The following is a 20,661-nucleotide window of genomic DNA, read 5'->3' on the forward strand; positions in this document are numbered from 1 at the left end:
TTCTTTTTGAAGTCATCTAAGTTTTCTGCTACCTTGAGAGTTCGCAATGAGTACTTTAAAATCAAATCAGTTAACACAGTCAATCATAACCTTATTTCAACAAAAAACACATTTTTTTATACATATAGATATTTTTATGGACATTTTCTTGGTGTTGTTGTTATTATAGAAGGGGGAGTCTAGTTGGGTTTTTTTTTTTTTTATCTTTTTCTAGGAGTTTCTTCACATACACCGTAATAAGCTCTAATAAGTTATAAGTTGTCATGTAATCGTTGCAGTAATTTAACAATGAATGCAGCGCGGAGCAGTGTAACACATCCGTGCAAATGCTGCATTAGGGACACCCTGAGCCACATGTTGGATCACTTGATTTTTCTAAAGCTTGAGTTGTTGTTGTTGTTTTTAAAATAATTACAAGAAATGGCGGTTTTATTATATTTTATTTTATTTTTTATTATTCTGTTCCCCCCAGGAATACGTTATACATTGGGTGACTGAGCTTATGGGACACCTCAGTCTGCTGAATTGAATGACTGATTGGTCAAAACAATATTAGGCAACATCATAACTTACATTTTCTGTGCAATGCAGTGATCACCGTTATATTTGTGAATATTTACCTAAACATGATGATGATCCTGAGGAGCACTGTGAAAATCTCAACTAAATGAAACTAATTTCATTTAATAATAAACGTATTTATTTATTTATTGACTGTTAAATGGAGAAACAATGGATGGGGGCACAGAGATTGTTGTATCGTTATTTCACTTACATCCCAACTTGGTGCAATCTTTCTGGTCCTTTCACTCCCACAGCATGTGGCTCAACATATCTTTAGTCACTCTATAAGACCCTCTGTTTAAAAAAAATCCAATGGACACAGAACATGTGGAAACATTATACGTCCATAAAAGCAGAATGGGGGAGATAGAAAGTTATTATACTAAAGTTCGACTATCATGAAAAGGATATTGGATCTACCATGTCAAATCAATTAGACGGGTAAGCTGAGTCAGAAATGCGCTGTGGTGGTGGCAGCAGCGGTGAACCTAATGCATCAAAAATATAGAACAAAATGAACCCAAAACTAAATAACATGTAGCATTTACTTGGCAGATACACAGCCAGAGTCTTTTGAGGCTATATTTTGGAATCATACATATTAATGAAACTCAATAACCTTCTATGTCTCCACTAAAGATAAAGTTAGTATAGCTGCCTAATAACCTATAGGCAGTTTTGTTCTTGGCCGATAAGGCCCTCTGCTGAACCACAGCACTGGAAAAATCTCCTTTCTTTGCAAAGCCACTTACAGCATAATAGTCGAGATTAACACAATATCAGTTCAAATATAGGAGGACATCTGGAGGAAATTAAATCATAACTGATAATCTGTCCATGAGCTATAGGGACTCAACTGCTGAGCTAACAAGGTTAAATCATTTTAAAAAAAATTCCGTTCCTTAGTTTAAAAAAAATATATTGTAAATGTAACTGCTTACCCTGACAAGCAGAGTGATTGATAACCTTGATTACCCAAATTTGGATTATCCATTGACTTTCTATCATAATTTCAGTGTGTTAAAACAACAGCCAGCTGTAAAACAGCATGTGTTTAACCTTTATTAGGCCTCAGAGAATCATGCCTCTGCTGTGAGTGGGAATTTTTTTAATTAAGTGTAATAATACATGTCTGTAAAGCAGACGTCCGCAAGGGTTTATCATTATTTTAACTCTTTTGGGGTGTTTTTGGTTTCCTACTATTTTAAACACAGAATTGTAGTTTACTTACTCACTTGTTATGACGACCACAACTCTAAATTAAGCTGAGATTGTGTGTGTGTGTGTGTGTGTGTGTGTGTGTGTGTGTGTGTGTGTGTGTGTGTGTGTGTGTGTGTGTGTGTGTGTGTGATTTCCGTTAAGGACAATATCAATCGTAACTGATTTATTTATTTATCCTGTCTTTTTTTAAGCTCCAAGCATTCAATGGTGATAATTTAATAGAGCTTTACATGAGCGGACATAGTCTGAAAGGTGAGAAACAGAGAATACCCAATTTATCTATTAGATAAACATCTAAGCAGCGTTAGAATGAGGAAATCCATTCTCTGATTAACAGCCTTTGGGATGTTACTGTTACAAGGCACAACCAAAAGACTGCACTGTTTTTCTAGTGTGTTTGATCTTATCAAATATGTGTGGCTCTCCAGACTTCAGTGGGAACTCACGCTGAGTGCAGTTATCATAACAAAGACCTATAAGGTGAGCTTAGGTGAGGGAGCACAAACAAAAAGAGAAGCAAAGCATTTGTTAACCATACAACCTCGGGGCATGCGGGGTTGCTTTAATAGCTGAGTAACTACAGACCCAAACACTGAGATGATGAACCATCATTTGCCACCTTCAGTAAGATTATTATTTAACCTGCAATACACTGTGCTCTTACTTCAATGTGTGTGTGTGTGTGTGTGTGTGTGTGTGTGTGTGTGTGTGTTTCTCTTTGGCGGATATCTGGTGTTATGACAATACACAGGAGCAGAATTATTGCTTCGCCAAAGAAAGTTTTACATCCAAAGCAAATTCAGTGCAATATAGATTCTTTTAATGATTAGCAATGACTAGTTTTACCCGTGTGATGTGGAAATTCATCATTCAATAGGCTTTTGTTTTAAAATCACAAAATATATAACACAAGCGAATCCTATCCATAATCTGCTCATTTTTGCACATCTTCAAGGATTACATATTCTGAGTTCAGTTTTATTTTCTAATGTACAGGGGGGAAAAGAATAAATATGTCAAACATATTCTGAAGCAGTAACCCAAGACACCATCAAGCCCTAGGGCTTTTTCTTAATTTCCCTGAAAATACATGCAGGATGAATTCAGTCGACTAGAAGGCCAAACAACCTTGTCTCTCTGGATAAGAAACACTCGGGTGACTTTTGCCATAATTAATATGATTTGCAAGAAGTATTTTGGTATGTCATTTTCTCTATCGCAGGGCCAGATTGAGCTTTAAAAAAAACAGCCACTGATGTTTCTGCTTAAGACCAATAACAACCATAAGCCAGAGAACCGGAGTGTGATAACAGCCTTAAATGAATGAGTCTGTGATGAGTTACAGTGTTACGTTCTTAGGTGTAACTGTGTGATGGAAGAGAAAAAGAGAACAATGCTAAATCAATTTTAGTCCTAGTATTTCACATCCCCTTTACTGATTTATTAAAAGCAGATACAGAGCAGTCCCAGTACAGGGGGCTACAGAGCTTGAAAGAGTTCAATTATATGCATTTTCCATGTTTTTGTTTAAAAATCTTGGCGCTGACAACATTTCTATTGTCAGAAATTCATCTCATTATGTGTTGACACATTTCTTCTTCATTTATATATTTTACTGATGAATCACTTTACTTCTGAATCATACAGGAACTAAAGCGAAACACCAATCGTCATTAAATCCATGATTAGAATGAAGTTTATAATAGTTTTTATAAAGGAGCACTGATATGCTAGCAATTTAAAGTGTATTCTAACCATTAATGGCTGGAATTACCGCGCTGTTAAAACGTTTTAACTACATGTAAAGTTGTTCATTTATATAGATTAACACTGCTTTCACTAAACATGCAAGCATAAATTCCGCCACAAGAGGGCCCATTGTACGTCGGCACATCCTGCAGGCCAGTGTGTGTGTGCTATCATGTGTAAAGATACAGCCTGAAGACAGAAGCTTGTCCTAACATGTAACACATAGTTTCTGTGTGGAAAGGTCATGAAATCTTCTTCATCTATGTTGGCAGGGAATTCCTTTAAGATGACTCTACTGACTCTGAAACGTTTCAAGTATACTTTAACTCCATATTCAGAGATCCATACTATGGATGGGGATGCAAAACTTTTAAGGACAGACATAACACATTTGTGCATTATACCAGTGGTCTGACTTTATTTAAATTAAATAATTTCATAATTTCTCATTAAATAAAATAATGATGATAATATTTCTCCACACAAACCAAATAGGGTGTAAATGTATGTAAGTTGAGCAGATACTCCTTGTATTACTAGGGCGGACAAAAGTTTAAAACTGAAATATGAGTCATTATGCTTGCAATAAAAAGAACCATTTCCATGAGAGTCTCCTGGAAATGGTTATTAATATCAAACATGATAATGAAAAAGAACATTCACGAATCTCTAAACCGGCTGCTGGTATGTAACCCATGTGGTGCTCTCTGAGCTAAAACTTGCACAACAGCGGATCAGCGCCGGGCTGAAGGTGTCACCGCTGATCATCCTGCTTGGCGCTGTCCACTGCCTGTGGTGCTGAAGTGTAGAGGAATCAACACATGGTGCCCTTTACTGACACCGCGGGCACTAAATTCTAATTATACGGTTAAATAGGCCTGTTAGATCCAACTTGAGACAAATCTGCCAGGTGACAGAGACCAATGGAGAAATCAATTTGACAATGTCTATCGATTTATTAGTATTAGTATTATTATTAGATATATATTTTCGCTTAACAGTTAGTTCCGGTGTTGAGATCACGGCGATGCTCAGAAAGGAACGCGATTTCAACACAACCAGAAATATTATTTATTCCACTTCACACTGCCTTCCTGCAGTCCTCCACTTCAGGAGGTCCTCTTATGTGTGATGGCGAAATGTGAGACTCGGTGTACTGACAGTGTTGTCAAATAAAGCAGTTAATGCGGTCCAATAATGGAGAACATGGCGGAGGCGCTCAGTGCAGGAGGCATCCATGGGGAGGAAAGCGAGTGCAAAATATGCTACAACTACTTCGATTTGGAGCGCCACAGTCCCAAACTGCTGAGCTGCTCCCACACCTTCTGCCTGGAATGCCTCGAAACGTTGCACTTCCGGGAGGGTCGGGGCTGGAGAATCGTTTGTCCCGTGTGTCGCCACCGAACTCCTTTACCGGAACGTCGGGTTCGCAACCTCCCCGACAACACAGCTCTCACCGAGGAGCTCTCGCACAAAAAGCGGGAGCCCGAGGACTCATTAAACGCGGAAAGGCTGCCGGGTCTGCCCGCTTCTCTTGCGACCTCCACGGAGACCGGCCACAGCGGATGGGAGGCGTGCAAACACGTTGCATTCAAGACCAGTTGCGTGTGCGCCATCTTCTCCTTCCTCTCCACGCTGCTGCTCCTGTTTCTGGGCCTCGTCTTTGTGCATAACCTCAGCCACATCAGGTCGCTCGTCCCTGTCTGCTTGTCTGTTGCCAGCATTCTTGCCCTGTTCTCGCTCATCCTGACTTGGTTAGCCTGCATGCTTTATCAGCCTGAAACCGAGGCAAGCGACTCAGTTTATCTCAATATCACGTGATCACCCGGATACACCAACGAAACCCAGCCTGTTGAGAACTATTCAAAGGGAAATGGTTATCATTTTATTTTTTCAGAGTGATTATAAATCCCGTATGGCACTTTAGTAAAAGGTATGTTTGTGGATAATTGTAATAACATCAGTAAACGGTGCACAAACTATGTTTGAACTTGTGCAGACTCTTTGCCACACTGTCATGCTTTACTGGGACACTTTACCTAAACAGAGCCATTAATAATAACTTAAAATTTAAAGCAGGCTTTAGCTTAGCGTCCCAAGGTGCATTGAAACAGCTGTATGAGTAAAGCTAATGGGACATGACAGAATTATTCCTATCTTCTGTGCCCGTTTACCTTAAAACTACCTCTGTGTGATTACACTGACTCCCCATGGTGGGCCGGGGCAGCAGCAGCAGGGGATCCCAGGTCAGTCACCCTGAGGGGACATGGGCCTTAACAAGATGAGAAAAATAACTTTGGGGTTGGGGGCCTAAATAAGTAGTTTTTTGAAGTGATGACATAATGGAAGTGCAGGCTGTCTTAAATAACCTGATGGGGGTTCAGTTATCTTTATCAAATCATTAAAATCATGCTTAGATGGCTTTTAGAGCAAGTGTTTTATTGGATTTTTGTGGATTTGTTGCATGTATTTGCTGTGTCTCATCATCATAAGAACAGCAGCACTTTCAGTGCACTGGGTTTGGGTTATTAAATCCATCCTGATCAAGGAGATGACTCCATTTGGTTTGTGGTATTTGCTGAATCCCAGTAACACAGTAGGCATTTATATCCACTTAGTGTTGTTTTAAGAGGCGACACTGGTCTCTGGAGTTAAAATCCATCTCTTTCAGGTCTCTCAAAGGAACTCCTTCATTTGGTCATCCGGTCAGTGAGTAATGCCACTTAAGTGCCACCATGACAAAAGCCTGAGGAGGAAAAAAAAAAGAGGGATAGCAGGCTTCCACTGGGAGCCATAGGCAACAGTGTGTCTGGGGCAGAGGGCTTCATTTCATGGGGACTGTGGGGCTTAAAGTTAAAGATTACTTTGAAATCTGCATCCCCTGCCATCAAACTCTCCCACCATCTCCCACCCTCCCTCCAGCCATCACTCCCACTCCCGAAAAATAAAAAGCTGTCGCTACAGAGCAGGGGATGAGTCGAGAGCAGATCCTCTTTGATGACAGAGAAGGATCCTTTTGTTCTCTAATCCCTACACAGCACACACACACACACACACACACTCCCACCCTCCTCTTCCTTATACGTCCAACTAGATATCAGAGATTTTCATAATCAGATGGGGGGGGTCAAACATTATTAGTTTACCAGTTTTACCTTTAATTGACATTGACATTGACAGTGGAACATCTCTAACAAAAAGGAACAGGTTTTGAGGTCATCACTCTCTCCACAATTTTGCTCAGTGGGTTTTGGTGTATTTCTCCAAACGTTTTAAATTTTGCAGCCTTGAAGCTCTCCCAAATCTCCCCAGAAATACATGCAGCACAACACTACAGTTAACCTGCAAAAGGTTGTAACTCACTCACAAATGCTCAGGTGTCAAAAAAGAGAATACGTACACAATGCTGCATAGGATTCAGCAGATTTTGACATGGATCATACAGCATGTGACCTTGCAACTGAGAAATCAAACACATGTATAGCCAATAAGTGTTCAAATTGTAAGCAGTTGTGCTTTTTCTTTTAACTTAACCCTTTGTTGACTATGATCTATACATGCTAAAGACCTAATTTGTAATTTTGGCTGTAAAATGAAAAGGGAAATAATTGAGATTTTTCAGAAACCATTTGAATTTTGTCTCTAACTCAAACGTTAACTGAGTTATGGTCATGGTCAAGAATGCCTGTAAAATAGGCCCACTGGCAGGCCTGTGGTAAATAAAGGGTTAACATTCTGAAACCTTTGTAAATGAGAAGTGCTCTTTCTGATGTGCACAAGTAACAGAAAGTTGAGAAGAATTTAAAATACTTCGATTTGAAGTTGAGCAACTCAGAATAACTAAAGTAGCAGGTAATCACGTTGTAATCACACTGGCGGGAAAGAATCACATTTTAAATAACACAGTAGGTGAATCTCCGGGGAACAGTGATTAGACGCCGTGGACACTCAAAAGAGACAGACAGTTGCATGATACATTTTCTCTCTTCCTGTATCGTTTTAAGTGTGTGCAGAGTGTGTCTCTGTGTCATTATCACATTGGACACACATATTTCACAGAGCAGATGAAAGTGATGTGTGTACTTGCAGCATCTGCACCCTGACGGTCCGTGTCCCGCCGTGACCTCAAAGACACAGCCCGAGGAGTGAGATTATCACCCTTCTGTGTGCAGTTTGCCTCATCATGTGACCACAAGCTTGTGTGAGTCCAAGTCTGTGTGTAAGTGGTGGAGAAAGTGTGGCTTTGTGTGCACATGTGTCAGAAAATGGCAGTAAAAACATATGGCCCAACAAGCATGCAAAAACTCTAAAGAACAGTGAGAAGAAATCGATGTCCAGGGTCAAAGTGTCGCACGCAGCTCATCTAACCATTTCACTTTCATCGTGTTCCTTTTTAGCAGTCACAGGAGATGTTTCTCTCCTATCTGTCCTCTGCCTCTGTCTCACATGCAGCATTTTGGGATAACGTCTAAGTCAAGTTGAAACAGGAGAGCAATGTGTGGGCCTCACGTAAGAGATGCAACTCCCTCTGGTGTGTAAACATGAGATTGCAGACAAGTTTCTTTTTATAAAATTACATAAAAATATTTAAATATATATGAATTGATTTTTTTTAAAGACACTTAAAAGTCAACCAATGTTGGTGATTATTGTATTTACATGTCTGCCTGTTAGAATAAACCCAACACACACATATTTATGTTTATTATGTGTGTGAAACACAGGAATGAACCACATTATCAAGTCATGTGATCTTTTTAGCAGCAGCTGTTTTTTATTATTCTGATAAGTGAATTCGCAAACTATCCATTAACTGTTTCCCCCAAAAACAGATTTTACATGAATATCAGTGACCACCACAGGCCAGGCTGAACTGATTGCAACAGTAGCACCATTAATTATCAATACATTATTGTAGAAAGCTCTATTAAGAGTGCTGGCTGTCTCTCACATGATACAGGTACATGGAAATAAACCTTTTATAAAGATGAATTTAGTTTGGAGAGGCTGATATGGAACAAGCTTTATCCTAACTTTAATCACTCACTGCAGCTTCATCATCTTCCTCATATTTCTACTCTCTCATTTCTATCCTGTCACACACACTATTGAGAGGAAATAGACCAGAAAAGAACCACGAGTACAACGTTAGCCAGATAGTTTGGAGGAATAGAAACTCCAAAAAAACAATTATGGAGAAGTATGAAACAACAGTTCAGACGCTTCTTTCGTCTTCTTAATTCAGGAAATATATTGTGGCAAAAGTGTGCTATTTTCAAGGATTCAGAACTCTTAAATAAAACTGTGCAACAATCACATGCAGTTAGATATTTGAATTAAATACTTGGGGGGAAACTGACATATCTGGTAGGGTACTGAAATTTTAATAGACTGTGATGTGAGTTAGATTACTCACTAAGTGCTCCTTAGTCTGGTGCTTGAACGCACAGCATCGTGGTTTTAATTCATATACGTTTCAGTGTATCATTTTGATGGTCTGGGATATGTATTAGAATGAAATACAGTCAATCAAAGCTGATAAGGAGGTAGTCAATCTTTACATTCCTAGGTTTTAATAAGCTGTCGACAAAAAGAGGAAGGTAAGGAGTTTCGGTGGTTTTGGTAACCGTTCTTGCTCAAGACAACCTAGCGTCTTACACGTATTGCGGTATGTATAGCTTGTTTTCCCTTCGTCTCGTTTCCCTTCGCCCATTTGACAGCTGTCTGTCTCTTCTTTGGCAGATCGCCGACTTGCTTATCAAACACAATAATATGTGACTTGCGGTCACTTAACAGCCCACTAAACCTGTCGCCTCACGGGCGGCCACACTCTGTGTCTACTGCTGTAGGACCGCGTAGACGGCTGTGACCGATAATAACCTCTCTGACGTCTCTGTTGGCCCAAGCACGCGCCACCTCCAGTCTTCCAATCGCAGGCGGAGAAGCGTCGTGACGTCACTTTATATCTTCCGGGCTGGCAGCAGTGGCCCGGTGATGCTCTGATTTACAATTTGACTTAATTTTATATTGGTTTTTAAGCGGACCAACGGTTGTAATTTAGGGACAAGCACGCTGAGTTAGCAGACGATGTCTTCATCCTTCTCAGAGCTGTGGTTGCAGAGGCTAATCTAGCTGATCCGGTGCTTCAGAGACTGAAAGCGCAGCTGCAGAGGAAAGAGGTGAGAATGTGTTGCGGCGTGAGCGCTCTGCAGATGTTGAGGAGAGATGGTCTTATTTTCAGCGACCGGTTTGCTAATCAACGTGGCACGTACCCTTTAATTCTCCTTAGACGTCCATACCGGGCCACGCTTATATGCTGCTTTTTAAATTAATTTCGGTGAATGTCCACCGGGAAAACCGGCTTCACTAAAGGCACCAGTAGTAGTAGCGGCGGTGGAGGCTAGCTATAGCTAAATGCTAGCGCGTCTTTGAGCCGCTAATCTGGATGCTACTTCGCTAGCATCGCAGCATGTGACCTTCTGTGTGTCATCCAGCGGTAGTGTTGCTCAAAAATTATTTTATGTGTGCCGGTTTTATTCAACGATGTTGATACAGAATACTGTTAAGGATCCAAACCAACGCACCGACACCGCACTGTATGTCATGCTTCTCATCTGACTGCTTCAGTCTGAATTACATGATAATTACTAGGTTAAACGCTACACTCGTCACCAGATTAAATCCAGAGTGGGAGTTGCTGAGTTTATACTACTGTCCCGATGCTGATTAACATACTGCCACTATTGCTATCATATTTAGTGTTAAAACAAACAATACTTTAAAATTAAAGTGGCAGCAAGTTGCTGTGTTTGTTAAATTGCGTTACTAAAACAAGCACGAGGTTTTGTGTAGTCTCTGTTGGCTGGCATTAACAAATAAGGTCTAATTTCTGATCAAAAAGTTATTCATTGCAGCTGTGTGTTAAGGGATTGCAGGTTTTTCCCACTGAGACATATTTTTTTCATGCATTATATTGTTGAACTAGTGAGCAGGAGAGGGTGTGTCTCTGTCATTCAAATCCAACAATGGCTGGACCTGTAATACGTGTTGGAGCTGGAAGGACTTCTCAGTGTACTTTGCCCAGATAATGGATGACTTTTATCGGTTGGTTGTGGTATCTGGGTTGCTGTACAACAGGTGAGACATGTTTGTAGCAGGAGCGATTTGAGTTTGGACCTGATTGAAGTAACAGTTAGGATTGTCTTTTCCCCCCAGTAAATATACAGGTACAAAGTGGGGCTGATGCACACACTTGCAGAATGCTTGTCATTTATTTCTTTAGCTTTAACTGTTTATATTTCCCTTTATTTATTTTGTATGTGTTATTTATATCCAGTTTCATTGTACTTGTACAATGAAAATAAAGAGATTCAGATTCTTAAAACCTATGCAGTTATCTAACCTACAGCTACCTGGGATTGTAACTACATGTCGCTTCATCACAGCCTCACAGTTGCAGACTCTGGCTATGGCTCGGGCCACTTGCGCAGTCTGCATAGTAGGCTCTACTCAGATTCAGCACAGAAGTCTTCCAATTCAGCTTCAGGGTGCAACTGTGGAGAGGCTTTCTGAGGACCTTTTCCTCTTGTCTTGTAGCTTCTGTTTGCACATGGTCAGCCCACCTCTTAAATAAATGCTGAAGCGAAAAGATTCTTCTTAGTCATTTTAGAGTTATGTGAGGGTCTGCAAACATCTCTGCATTAAGCTGCAGAATGAGTCACTGCCTGTCACCAACTCTCATGTGGTCTGGCTGTGTGGCAACAGGGCTACTCTGCAAATTACCCTTTGGCTTTAAGTATATGCTACAAATAGCCAAGCTCTCGTTCTGCAGTTGGTTTTTGTTGTACAGCCAAACGACTTGGAGAAGTACAAAAGTACAGTGCATGTTATGATCCAGTTGGAAACAAGTGGTTGAGTACACTGGACGCAGTCAGAAATAAAGAAAATTAGAGAGGCATTGTTCTCTGGCTTAAATGCAGCCACTGCTTGATTTTGCCCTCAGCGATTGTGAGGTTAACTGTTGTCATTTCCAGCAATACCAAAGCTTGTTTGGCCTGGTTTATCTATATCTTTATGTAAGACTTCAGCTGTAGCTATCATCTCTATAAGTGTATCTAACGGTGTTCTACAAAATATTGAAAAATGACAAGATGAAAGGAAAGAAATGAGGGCTGTTTCTGTATTGTTTCCAGATCACAAAGTGTTGCCCTCACAATACTAATTTAGCAATTAATGAAATGGGGAAATTAAGCAGTTTCACACATGAGGCAGTCAGTTGTCTTTAAGCTAAGGAGTTAATTACAAGTCCATATCAGCTCTGTTAATAAATCTTTAATTAATAGCTATCTTATAACTGAGCACCATGTTTCCTCTCTAAACAGACCTGCTGGTGAGGTGAATAGTGCTGACTGAAAGTGATACTAAGAATAGGAAGAAATAACCTTCATGCAAGCAAAGATTATTTTACCAGGAAGCAGTTCCTTGCTATCAAAATGTGCTGATACGTCTTTATTCCAGACTATGTTCCTAAAGTTACATGTGGTGTGTGTGTGTGTGTGTGTCTGTCTCGCAGGTCTAGGTGATTTCCTGTGCAGAAAGAAAAAGCACAAAAGAACTCACAGCCTCCAGCCTTCAGCCTCAGCAGCAAGTTGAAGTACTTTCAGGGCAGGTCCAAGTTTTATACATTTCCAGCGCTTACTTCATCTTCAGAGATGAAGTTGAAGGAGGATATGAACCCCCTGCTGCTGCAGGTTTTCCGTTCAGTGGTCTGGGTCTATTCTGTCATCACCTTCATACCCTGGTACTTCTTCTCTGGAGCTGGCAACAACTTGGAACGAGCCCGCAGGATCAAGGCACGCTCGGTTAGCGGGCACCCAGCAGGGCCTTACAGAGCAGTCTACAGCCAAAAGGAGCTAGTTGCGTGGCTCCACCCTGGCGTGGACACCCTGGACAAAATGTTTGAATACGCTGCCAAAAGGTTTCCTAAGAGAGACTGTCTGGGAACCAGGGAGGTGCTCAGTGAGGAGGATGAGCGCCAACCAAACGGCAAGATCTTTAAAAAGGTGAGACATGCTACCCTTATAATTTGTTTAATTAGTTTTATTTAGTTCATGTGAAAATTGAGGTTTGAGTCATGTCAAGATGAAGATCCCCTCATTTCATTTAACTTTAGAAATGTAACACCAGGCGACTCGGTCAGATAACGGGAAGTTTGTTTATAAGAGTGCAGTCAGCTGCTGTGCACAGTGTGATGAATGTGGGTGGAAGTGCAGCAAATTTTCTGCTCCTATGTCTCTGGGCCCAATTAACACCTGCAAAGCAACAGACCCGTAGATGGCACTAGCGGACTGTAAATAAAGTGTTATGCTGCCATCAGGAGACACTATCATGTTCGGCTTTTTCAGTATTGCATATAAGAGCAATATCTGCAGCCTCTCATGTGGGTTCAGTGATACCATTTCGTTATTCCTTCTAATAAAAAGCAGCGCCGATCCTACAAATGTGGATATTATGGTTCCGTTTATTCATTTCATATTCTTCCAATTGAATGAAACCGTTCCCGGCCCTGTAGAAAATATGCACCACCATCATTTTTCTTTTAATGTTTGGTGTAGTATGAGGACAAAAATGCTGAAGACTGCATGGTTTCTGCGTGTTCGTTGCAGGTAATTCTCGGGAACTATGACTGGCTGTCGTATGAGGAAGCCTACCAGGCAGCAAAGTGTTTTGGCAGTGGTTTGGCAGCTCTCAATCAGAAGCCTCACTGTAACATCGCCATCTTCTGTGAGACCAGAGCGGAGTGGATTGTCACAGCACAAGCCTGCTTCATGTACAATTTCCCACGTGAGTGGCAGAAGGACAAATGTGTATTATTATTATTATTATTATTAATAATAATAATAATAATAATAATAATAATAATAATAATAAATATCAAAGACATCCAAGGCACTTTTCAATAAAATATACATTCTCTTTATTTTGCTCTTTTTTGTTTATATTGTCTTAATGTAAAGCTCAGAGGATTCTTACTTTTAGGGACTAATTTCAATACAGATATTTAATGAGTAAAAAATATTTGATATAATTGTTGATAAGAGTTATGAAAAAAGGGGTAGTCATTGTGCCATTGTTTAGAAACTTTCCAGCAATATTTTTCAGACTAGTGAGCATCTTACTATGAAGGTACCATTTGACTGTATCGTAGTCAGCTGTGACGCTACTTCCCACAGACAGTGCTGCGGGTATTGTAGGCAGTAGAGTCAGAGCCTATTTGTTCAATAAAAGGATTTGTATCATTTCAAAATTATCCCAAGCCTATTTTAATGGCACTGTGTTACAGTGGTTAGCAATGTCTCCTCACAACATGAGGGTTCCTGGTTTGAACCTGCCACACAGCTGGGGCCTTTCTGGGAGTTTCCATGTTCTCCCAGTAACTGCACAGGTTCTCTCCAGGTACTTCCCACAGTCCAAAGGTGTCTTTGTTGGTTAATGTTGTGATTCTAAATTGCCTGCCTCTTACATAATGAGAGCTAGGATAGGCTTCAGCCCCGCAATGACCCTGAACTGGAGAAAAGGTTATGAAAATGGACGTATAGAAAAGTTTCTCCTATCAGGCAGCATATAAGCTGATACCATTATATCTTGTTTTGACTGTGTAACTAAAACGGATGTAATTGAATTTGACAGTTGTGACCTTGTACGCCACTCTCGGACCCGTGGCCATTGCACATGGGCTGAATGAGACCGAAGTCACGCACATCATCACAAGCAAAGACCTGCTGCAGAGCCGTCTCAAGGTAACTGCTTACCTTCTTACACTTATCACATGTACGCTGTTTAACAAAGTCAACCAGCAGCTGCTGGTTTGTTGTGTGCAACATTAGAGTGTGATAACAAGTGTAGCTTAATGACGGTTTCCTCCTCCCTCCCACCTGCATCTATCTCTGTGCCATAGGCCATTCTGTGTGACGTGCCGAGGCTGCAGTATATCATCGTAGTGGACAGTAAACCCACAAGCTGGCCAGACATTCCTAAAGGCATCATGGTCTACAACATGGACACAGTGAAGGAGATGGGATCCAGGCCTGACAATAGTGAGTGTTTGAGCAGGGTGATTGAAAAGTTTTTTAATTTGGTCTGGAAAGTGGAAGTGCTCTGATGGAGGCTTAACACAAAGCCAGCACCCTAATGTGTAATTGGAGTGATGTGCTCTGCGTGACGGAAGGAGGTCAAATCACCACTTACAAAACACACAATGCCATCACAAAGCCAACACCTCGGCTGTGTTTGGTTTAACTGAAACATCTGAAAACTGCATTTTTGTCATGTGCAGTAGATGTGTGAAATTATTATTTTCATTTTTTTAATATACAGCATTCATCTGAAATTTGTCTTTGTCTTCACACATTTGAAGACCGGGCTCATAATGAGGAGCAATTCAATCTCTCAATAATTAAACCCATTAATATGAATTGAAAGAGGCATGATCAAAGCACTGTAAATTTATATGCAATTAAAAGTGTTTATATTTGTCCTTTTTAAACCTTAAAGATAAGTCAATCCTTAATCATCACACACCATGCAGTTGTTGTTACTACGGTTTCATTTCTGTAAATATTATATTTACGGTCCATTTCCCCAGTAGCCATTACCGCTCTTCTCTCTGTCCACCATAGTTGCAGTAGACCGCAGAAAGCCAGAGACCTCAGACATCGCAGTTATCATGTACACCAGCGGCTCCACAGGCATCCCCAAGGGTGTCATGATCTCCCATGGCAACCTCATTGCTGGCATCACAGGCATGGCGGAGCGAATCCCTAACCTCAAGTATGTCAATATCCGATTTCTCGCTGTTCTCTGACATTTTCTCGCTGAGTTTTGCCACGTTCTGGTGCACAGAGTTTCCACTGTCACTTCGTTCTCTGCCAACGTGTGTGGTGATTGTCACTCACACAGAGACAGTTTTGTTGTTTATATCTCAATTTTATGTCAGTATCTAGAGGTAATTAATGAGATCACCTGTGTGCTCGCAGTGAGACGGACACCTATATCGGCTACCTGCCGTTAGCCCACGTTTTGGAGCTCAGCGCGGAACTGGTGTCCATCTCTCACGGGTGTCGCATCGGCTACTCCTCTCCTCAGACTCTAGCAGACCAGGTCAGTGGGGAAACGGGCAGCAGCATCTTTTGGTCAGCGTTTCTTGTCTCTCTAACTGTACACTGCAAATTCACAATCCATTAAAGATTTAAAGAGGTTGCCTTTTGTTTTATTTCACAGTCCACCAAGATCAAGAAGGGCAGTAAAGGTGATACCAGTGTGCTTAAACCCACTCTTATGGCTGCTGTACCAGTAAGTCTGCATTTATCGCAGTACACCTAACACAGTCACACCAGATAAAAGTACTGGGGGCTTTTAAAATGCCAGAAATGTCTACTGAGAGTTCATCTGCTTGGTGTGCAGGAGATCATGGATCGGATTTACAAAAATGTAATGACCAAAGTGGAGGAGATGAGCAAATTCCAGAGGACGCTGTTTGTGCTGGCTTACAACTACAAGATGGAGCAGATCTCCAAGGGCTACAGCACACCTCTCTGTGACCGGTAATACCCATGCACATGACGTAACCCTGAAACAGGACCTTTTATGCTTTTCTGTTTGAATCTGTACGATGAGAGGGTACGTGCAGTGGTGCTGATATCAGGCACACAGTTTAGGTTGTGAGCGACGAAGCCCCGCCCACCTGCTGTTCAGACATTCTGTATTAATGACAGTTGACGCTTGCTTTCTGAGTTATACACAAGCAAACATTTATGTCTGCTCCTTCTTGGCTAATCATAACAAAAGAGCTATTTCTCTGGATCCTGTGTGAGTATTTGGGTAGTATTGACTCTCGTATTGTGCGTGCACACAACATTTTTTAGTACGAATCAATATCTGTTTGCTATGGGGCTTTATGGCTAACTTTTCAAAGCTCTTTTAGTTTCTGGAGTTGCTGTCTGAGTCTCCTCCACTTGCAGTCGTCATCATCACCCTGCTCTGTTTTCTTGTCTTTTTCCTCAGTCTGGTGTTCAAACGTGTGCGTGCGCTCTTGGGAGGGAAAACACGGGTGCTGCTGTCTGGCGGAGCTCCCCTCTCGGCTGCTACACAGAGATTCATGAACATCTGTATGTGCTGCCCTGTGGGGCAAGGCTATGGTCTGACGGAGACTTGTGGAGCTGGCACCATCAGTGAATGTAAGCAAATGTGAAAGAGTAGATGTGTTTTTGCTGTTAGGAGAAACGATTATAAAAAGAACTTAGAAATGACAAGCAAAGTTAATATAAGTCCTTATTTGTATTTTCAGTTTGGGACTACAGCACAGGGCGGGTTGGTGCTCCACTGGTTTGTTCAGAGATCACGCTGAAGGACTGGGAAGAGGGTGAGTACAGAGCTAGAAAATCCGTCCTTAGTTCATTAAAAAAAAACAAAAAAAACTTTAAGTTGCTTAATAATCAAAAAATCCGGATCTTTTTTAGGTGGTTACTACAGCACAGACAAGCCCAACCCAAGAGGGGAAATTCTGATTGGTGGGCCCAATGTCACAATGGGTTACTACAAAAGCAAAGGCAAGATCCAAGACGACTTCTTTGTGGACAAGAACGGCCAGAGATGGTTCTGCACTGGAGACATTGGAGAATTCCACCCCGACGGATGCCTCAAGATCATCGGTAAGAAATGCAAAAATGAGTTAGACTGCATGTGATACAAGAGGTAACATCAGTCGGGATTCTAATAATTCTTCTTTTCTCACAGACCGTAAGAAAGATCTGGTGAAACTACAGGCAGGCGAATATGTCTCTCTAGGAAAAGTGGAGGCTGTTCTGAAGAACTGCCCACTCATAGACAATATTTGTGCCTATGCCAACAGGTAAAGCCCCGCAGACTTTCTGGATCTGTTTATTTCATTGTTGCTGCCTAATCTGTAATCGAATCTTTTTTGTTGTTGTTTAGTGACCAGTCATATGTGATCAGCTTTGTGGTGCCTAACCACAAGCAGCTAATGGCCCTGGCTGAGCAGATGCAAATAAAGGACTCGTGGGAAGAACTCTGCAACAACTCCCAGATGGAGGAGGTGGTCCTCCGCATCATCACTGAGGCTGCTATCACAGGTAGAGGGAAAAAGTCTTATCTCCCAAGTACAGTATCATTAACAAAACTCAAGTGAGACATCTGAATAGTTTGTTCAGATTTGGTGAGATAGCATCCCGTCCCCTGTGTCAGACTTTGCACTAAGATGACACTTTATCTGTCAGGCTGACTTGTGATTGTGCTCTCTCACATCCAGCAAAATTGGAGCGATTTGAGATTCCCAAGAAGATCCGGCTGAGCGCTGAGCCCTGGACCCCAGAGACGGGCTTGGTCACTGACGCATTCAAACTAAAACGTAAGGAGCTAAAGACACACTACCAGGAAGATATCGAGAGGATGTACGGAGGAAAATAACACGAGACGCACTCCCAGCAACCAGTAAACACATCCACATATATACCTGAAAACACTCACACAGTTCTCAATACTACTTCCAAGACTACTTTCTGAGGAGTTACATTTAAGTTACCAGTAACACATAAATACACACACACACACACCCACAGGGACCCATGCACCTCCTTCCCGGCTTCCCTGCAACCAGCTTCGATCAAAGCAGGATGGAGGCGGGGGGGGCGACTCTCGAATCCAGCTTAATGGTTTTTGTCAAAACCTAAGAGGCTGAACAGACAGCTGAGCCAGCCAGACGTGTGCAATGCACCAACCACTCCCTTTCAAGGAATTCAGGTCTTTAAGTTGCTGTGACGACCAAGACAGCGAATGAAGTCAGACCTTTGCATGACTCAAAGTGAAACAAATGTCAAGCTTGATGCAGCTGAACCCATGTCAGCGACCACACTCTGTTTGCTTCTCCTCCCGCTGCCCTGCTTGCTGGAGTGTGCCGCGTGGGGGCCATGAAGAGCGCACCCCTGGCAGAGACATGGTGGGGAGGTAGCATGAGCCCAACAGAGGGGACACCTCCTGGGCTCAAAGTAACATTCAGGTCTGCGGGGATCTCTGTGGTCTTTATTTTATTTTATTTTTTAAATCCGCATTTCAACATTTCCTTCATGTTTGGTTTGTTAGCTTTTAAACCCATCTGATCAGTTTTCTGTGTAAGGAATGGGTGTTCCAAAGCCATGAGAGATTTGAGCATTAGGATGTCTTCAAATACATTTTCATACTTTTACTTTATGGTGGTATTATTTGGTAGGGGGTGGGGGTTCTTTTCCTTTTTTATTATTTGTTTTGTTCATGCTACCTGTACTTTAATGGTCTTTGTTTACAAGCTTTTTCATTTCTTCTTTTGTATCTTTTTTCCTTTATTAGCCCGCGTCATAAGGTCTGTACATTTAAATTCTGACTTACTGACCTGACCTAGTTATAAATGATGGAGTCGTATCCCTTCTGCTGTTCCCTGCCTACACAAGATTGTCAAACATTAGGACCAATTGGGAGTGTTTTTGTTTTTCCTTTCAGTTTTTTTTCTGTGGTTTATTGACATACAGTAGCCATGCCACATGTTCCTCCAGTCACGACCAATGCACCAAACGGATGGTTTCAAGGGAACTTAGTTGCTTACCACAGGAAGAATAGTTACACTAGTTAGCCTTTCATAGACTGCTGTCCCAGTTACTTTGTGGTGCAACTGTACATGTTTTTACCATAGGTCTGTTTACTGTTACTTTAACCTTTTTACCGTACGTATAAAAATGAAATGCAAAGTGAATGTGCAATATTTATACTCAAATATTAAAAGTATCTAAGAAGGAAGACGGAAAAAAAAAGCGCACAGGCAGCGGCCCTTTCGCGGCATGTTAACATTTAGGCCTCAACTTCAGTGCATAATGGAAGGCCTGTAGGACTGTAGAAATGTGGGCGATGGTAGAGAGACACTGATAGAGAAGTGTAGATGTAGCTCCTTTTGAACGTACTGTGCTGCAAATGTAATGTTTTTAATAAGACTGTAAAGTTAAAAAAAAAGTTATATCTGGCGTTGTAGAAAATTGCATGATGTAAAGTGCACATGTACCAAAGCACATCAGTATGAGAGAATCACACTCCATTCAAACAACTGAAGAAATAATTTATTGACCCACTCCTTTTTAAAAAAAAAAAAAAAAGTTGGGAGTGTATGCATAGCTGAAGCTCAATTCATATTTCTGTATCTTGAAATTGGTTTATCTGTATAATATTTGTGCAGTGTATATAAAAGGGTCTCCAGTGCTACAGACACCTGACATTTATTTGAAATGTTGTAAAAAAACATGCATTAATTAATGTAGGTTTATGGATTTGGTGCTGGTGGTTGATATACTCTGAATGGCAATAGTGTAAAGTGACTTTTACAAGCTTTGTTATTTCCTTCTTCCCTGTTCTTCGATTTCTTTTATTTTGTTGTAAGGTTTACATCTTTCTTGCAGCCGCCTTTTTCTGAATGCAAACCCTGCTTTGCTTGTAACAAAGATGACATTAATAAAGGGTACAGTAGGGTCCTCCTAATGGCAATGTCATCAGATTTCATACATAAGGATCGTATTTAGCTTTGACCAAACTATCGCGATAAAGTTGGGGGGGGGGACCCGTGCCTCCCTTTGTGTGTGCTGTTTGCTGCTTTTTCTCTGCCTGGCTCGAGGCGGCTGGTTGCCTTCTGACACACACGAGCTATCTTCAGGGGTCTTTAGAATGTGAAGCACTCCACACATTGTTGGGTTTTTTTGGGGGTTTTTTTCTTGATTATCTGAACTAACAAGGCAAAGACTGAGGGGTGGTGCAGAGATCAATTTCACCATTCCTGTTATTTTCTCTTTCTTTGTAAATATCAGGGAGGTGGGGGTGGGTGGGGCAGGTCTCACAGATCAAAGTTCATTAAAAGTACCAATAACTGTACATGTGTAAAGCTTCCTGTTAATATGTTTAGTAATCTTTGTAACTGAACTTTTTTTTTCGGGGTGGGCCTGAAAGCTGAGCTACTGCAAGTGTCTTCTTCCTTTTATTTATTTGTGATTTGGCCTTGGAAATTATGTCATGAAATAAACAAGTTTGTGTTGTAAATAC

General features: G+C 41.2%; 2 protein-coding genes across 2 annotated transcripts; both read left to right on the forward strand.

Annotated features, from left to right (window-relative positions):
• Positions 1-4,431: 4,431 nt before the first annotated feature.
• LOC309694695 (RING finger protein 228-like) lies at positions 4,432-6,117 on the forward strand. Its single transcript, XM_082514905.1, has one exon. It carries the CDS (start codon positions 4,732-4,734, stop codon positions 5,353-5,355), a length of 624 nt encoding a protein of 207 aa, XP_082371031.1. The 5' UTR covers positions 4,432-4,731; the 3' UTR covers positions 5,356-6,117.
• Positions 6,118-9,479: 3,362 nt separating this feature from the next.
• acsl3b (acyl-CoA synthetase long chain family member 3b) lies at positions 9,480-20,661 on the forward strand. The gene is made up of 15 exons (XM_082513742.1): positions 9,480-9,713; positions 12,107-12,596; positions 13,200-13,377; positions 14,224-14,333; positions 14,492-14,630; positions 15,213-15,363; positions 15,570-15,693; positions 15,814-15,885; positions 15,997-16,136; positions 16,597-16,769; positions 16,880-16,954; positions 17,052-17,243; positions 17,329-17,443; positions 17,527-17,684; positions 17,861-20,661. The coding sequence occupies exons 2-15, from the start codon at positions 12,246-12,248 to the stop codon at positions 18,016-18,018; spliced, it is 2,136 nt and encodes a 711-aa protein (XP_082369868.1). The 5' UTR covers positions 9,480-9,713; positions 12,107-12,245; the 3' UTR covers positions 18,019-20,661.

The sequence above is a fragment of the Aulonocara stuartgranti genome (assembly GCF_965226115.1).
Source record: "Aulonocara stuartgranti genome assembly, chromosome: 18".
NCBI lineage: Eukaryota > Metazoa > Chordata > Actinopteri > Cichliformes > Cichlidae > Aulonocara > Aulonocara stuartgranti.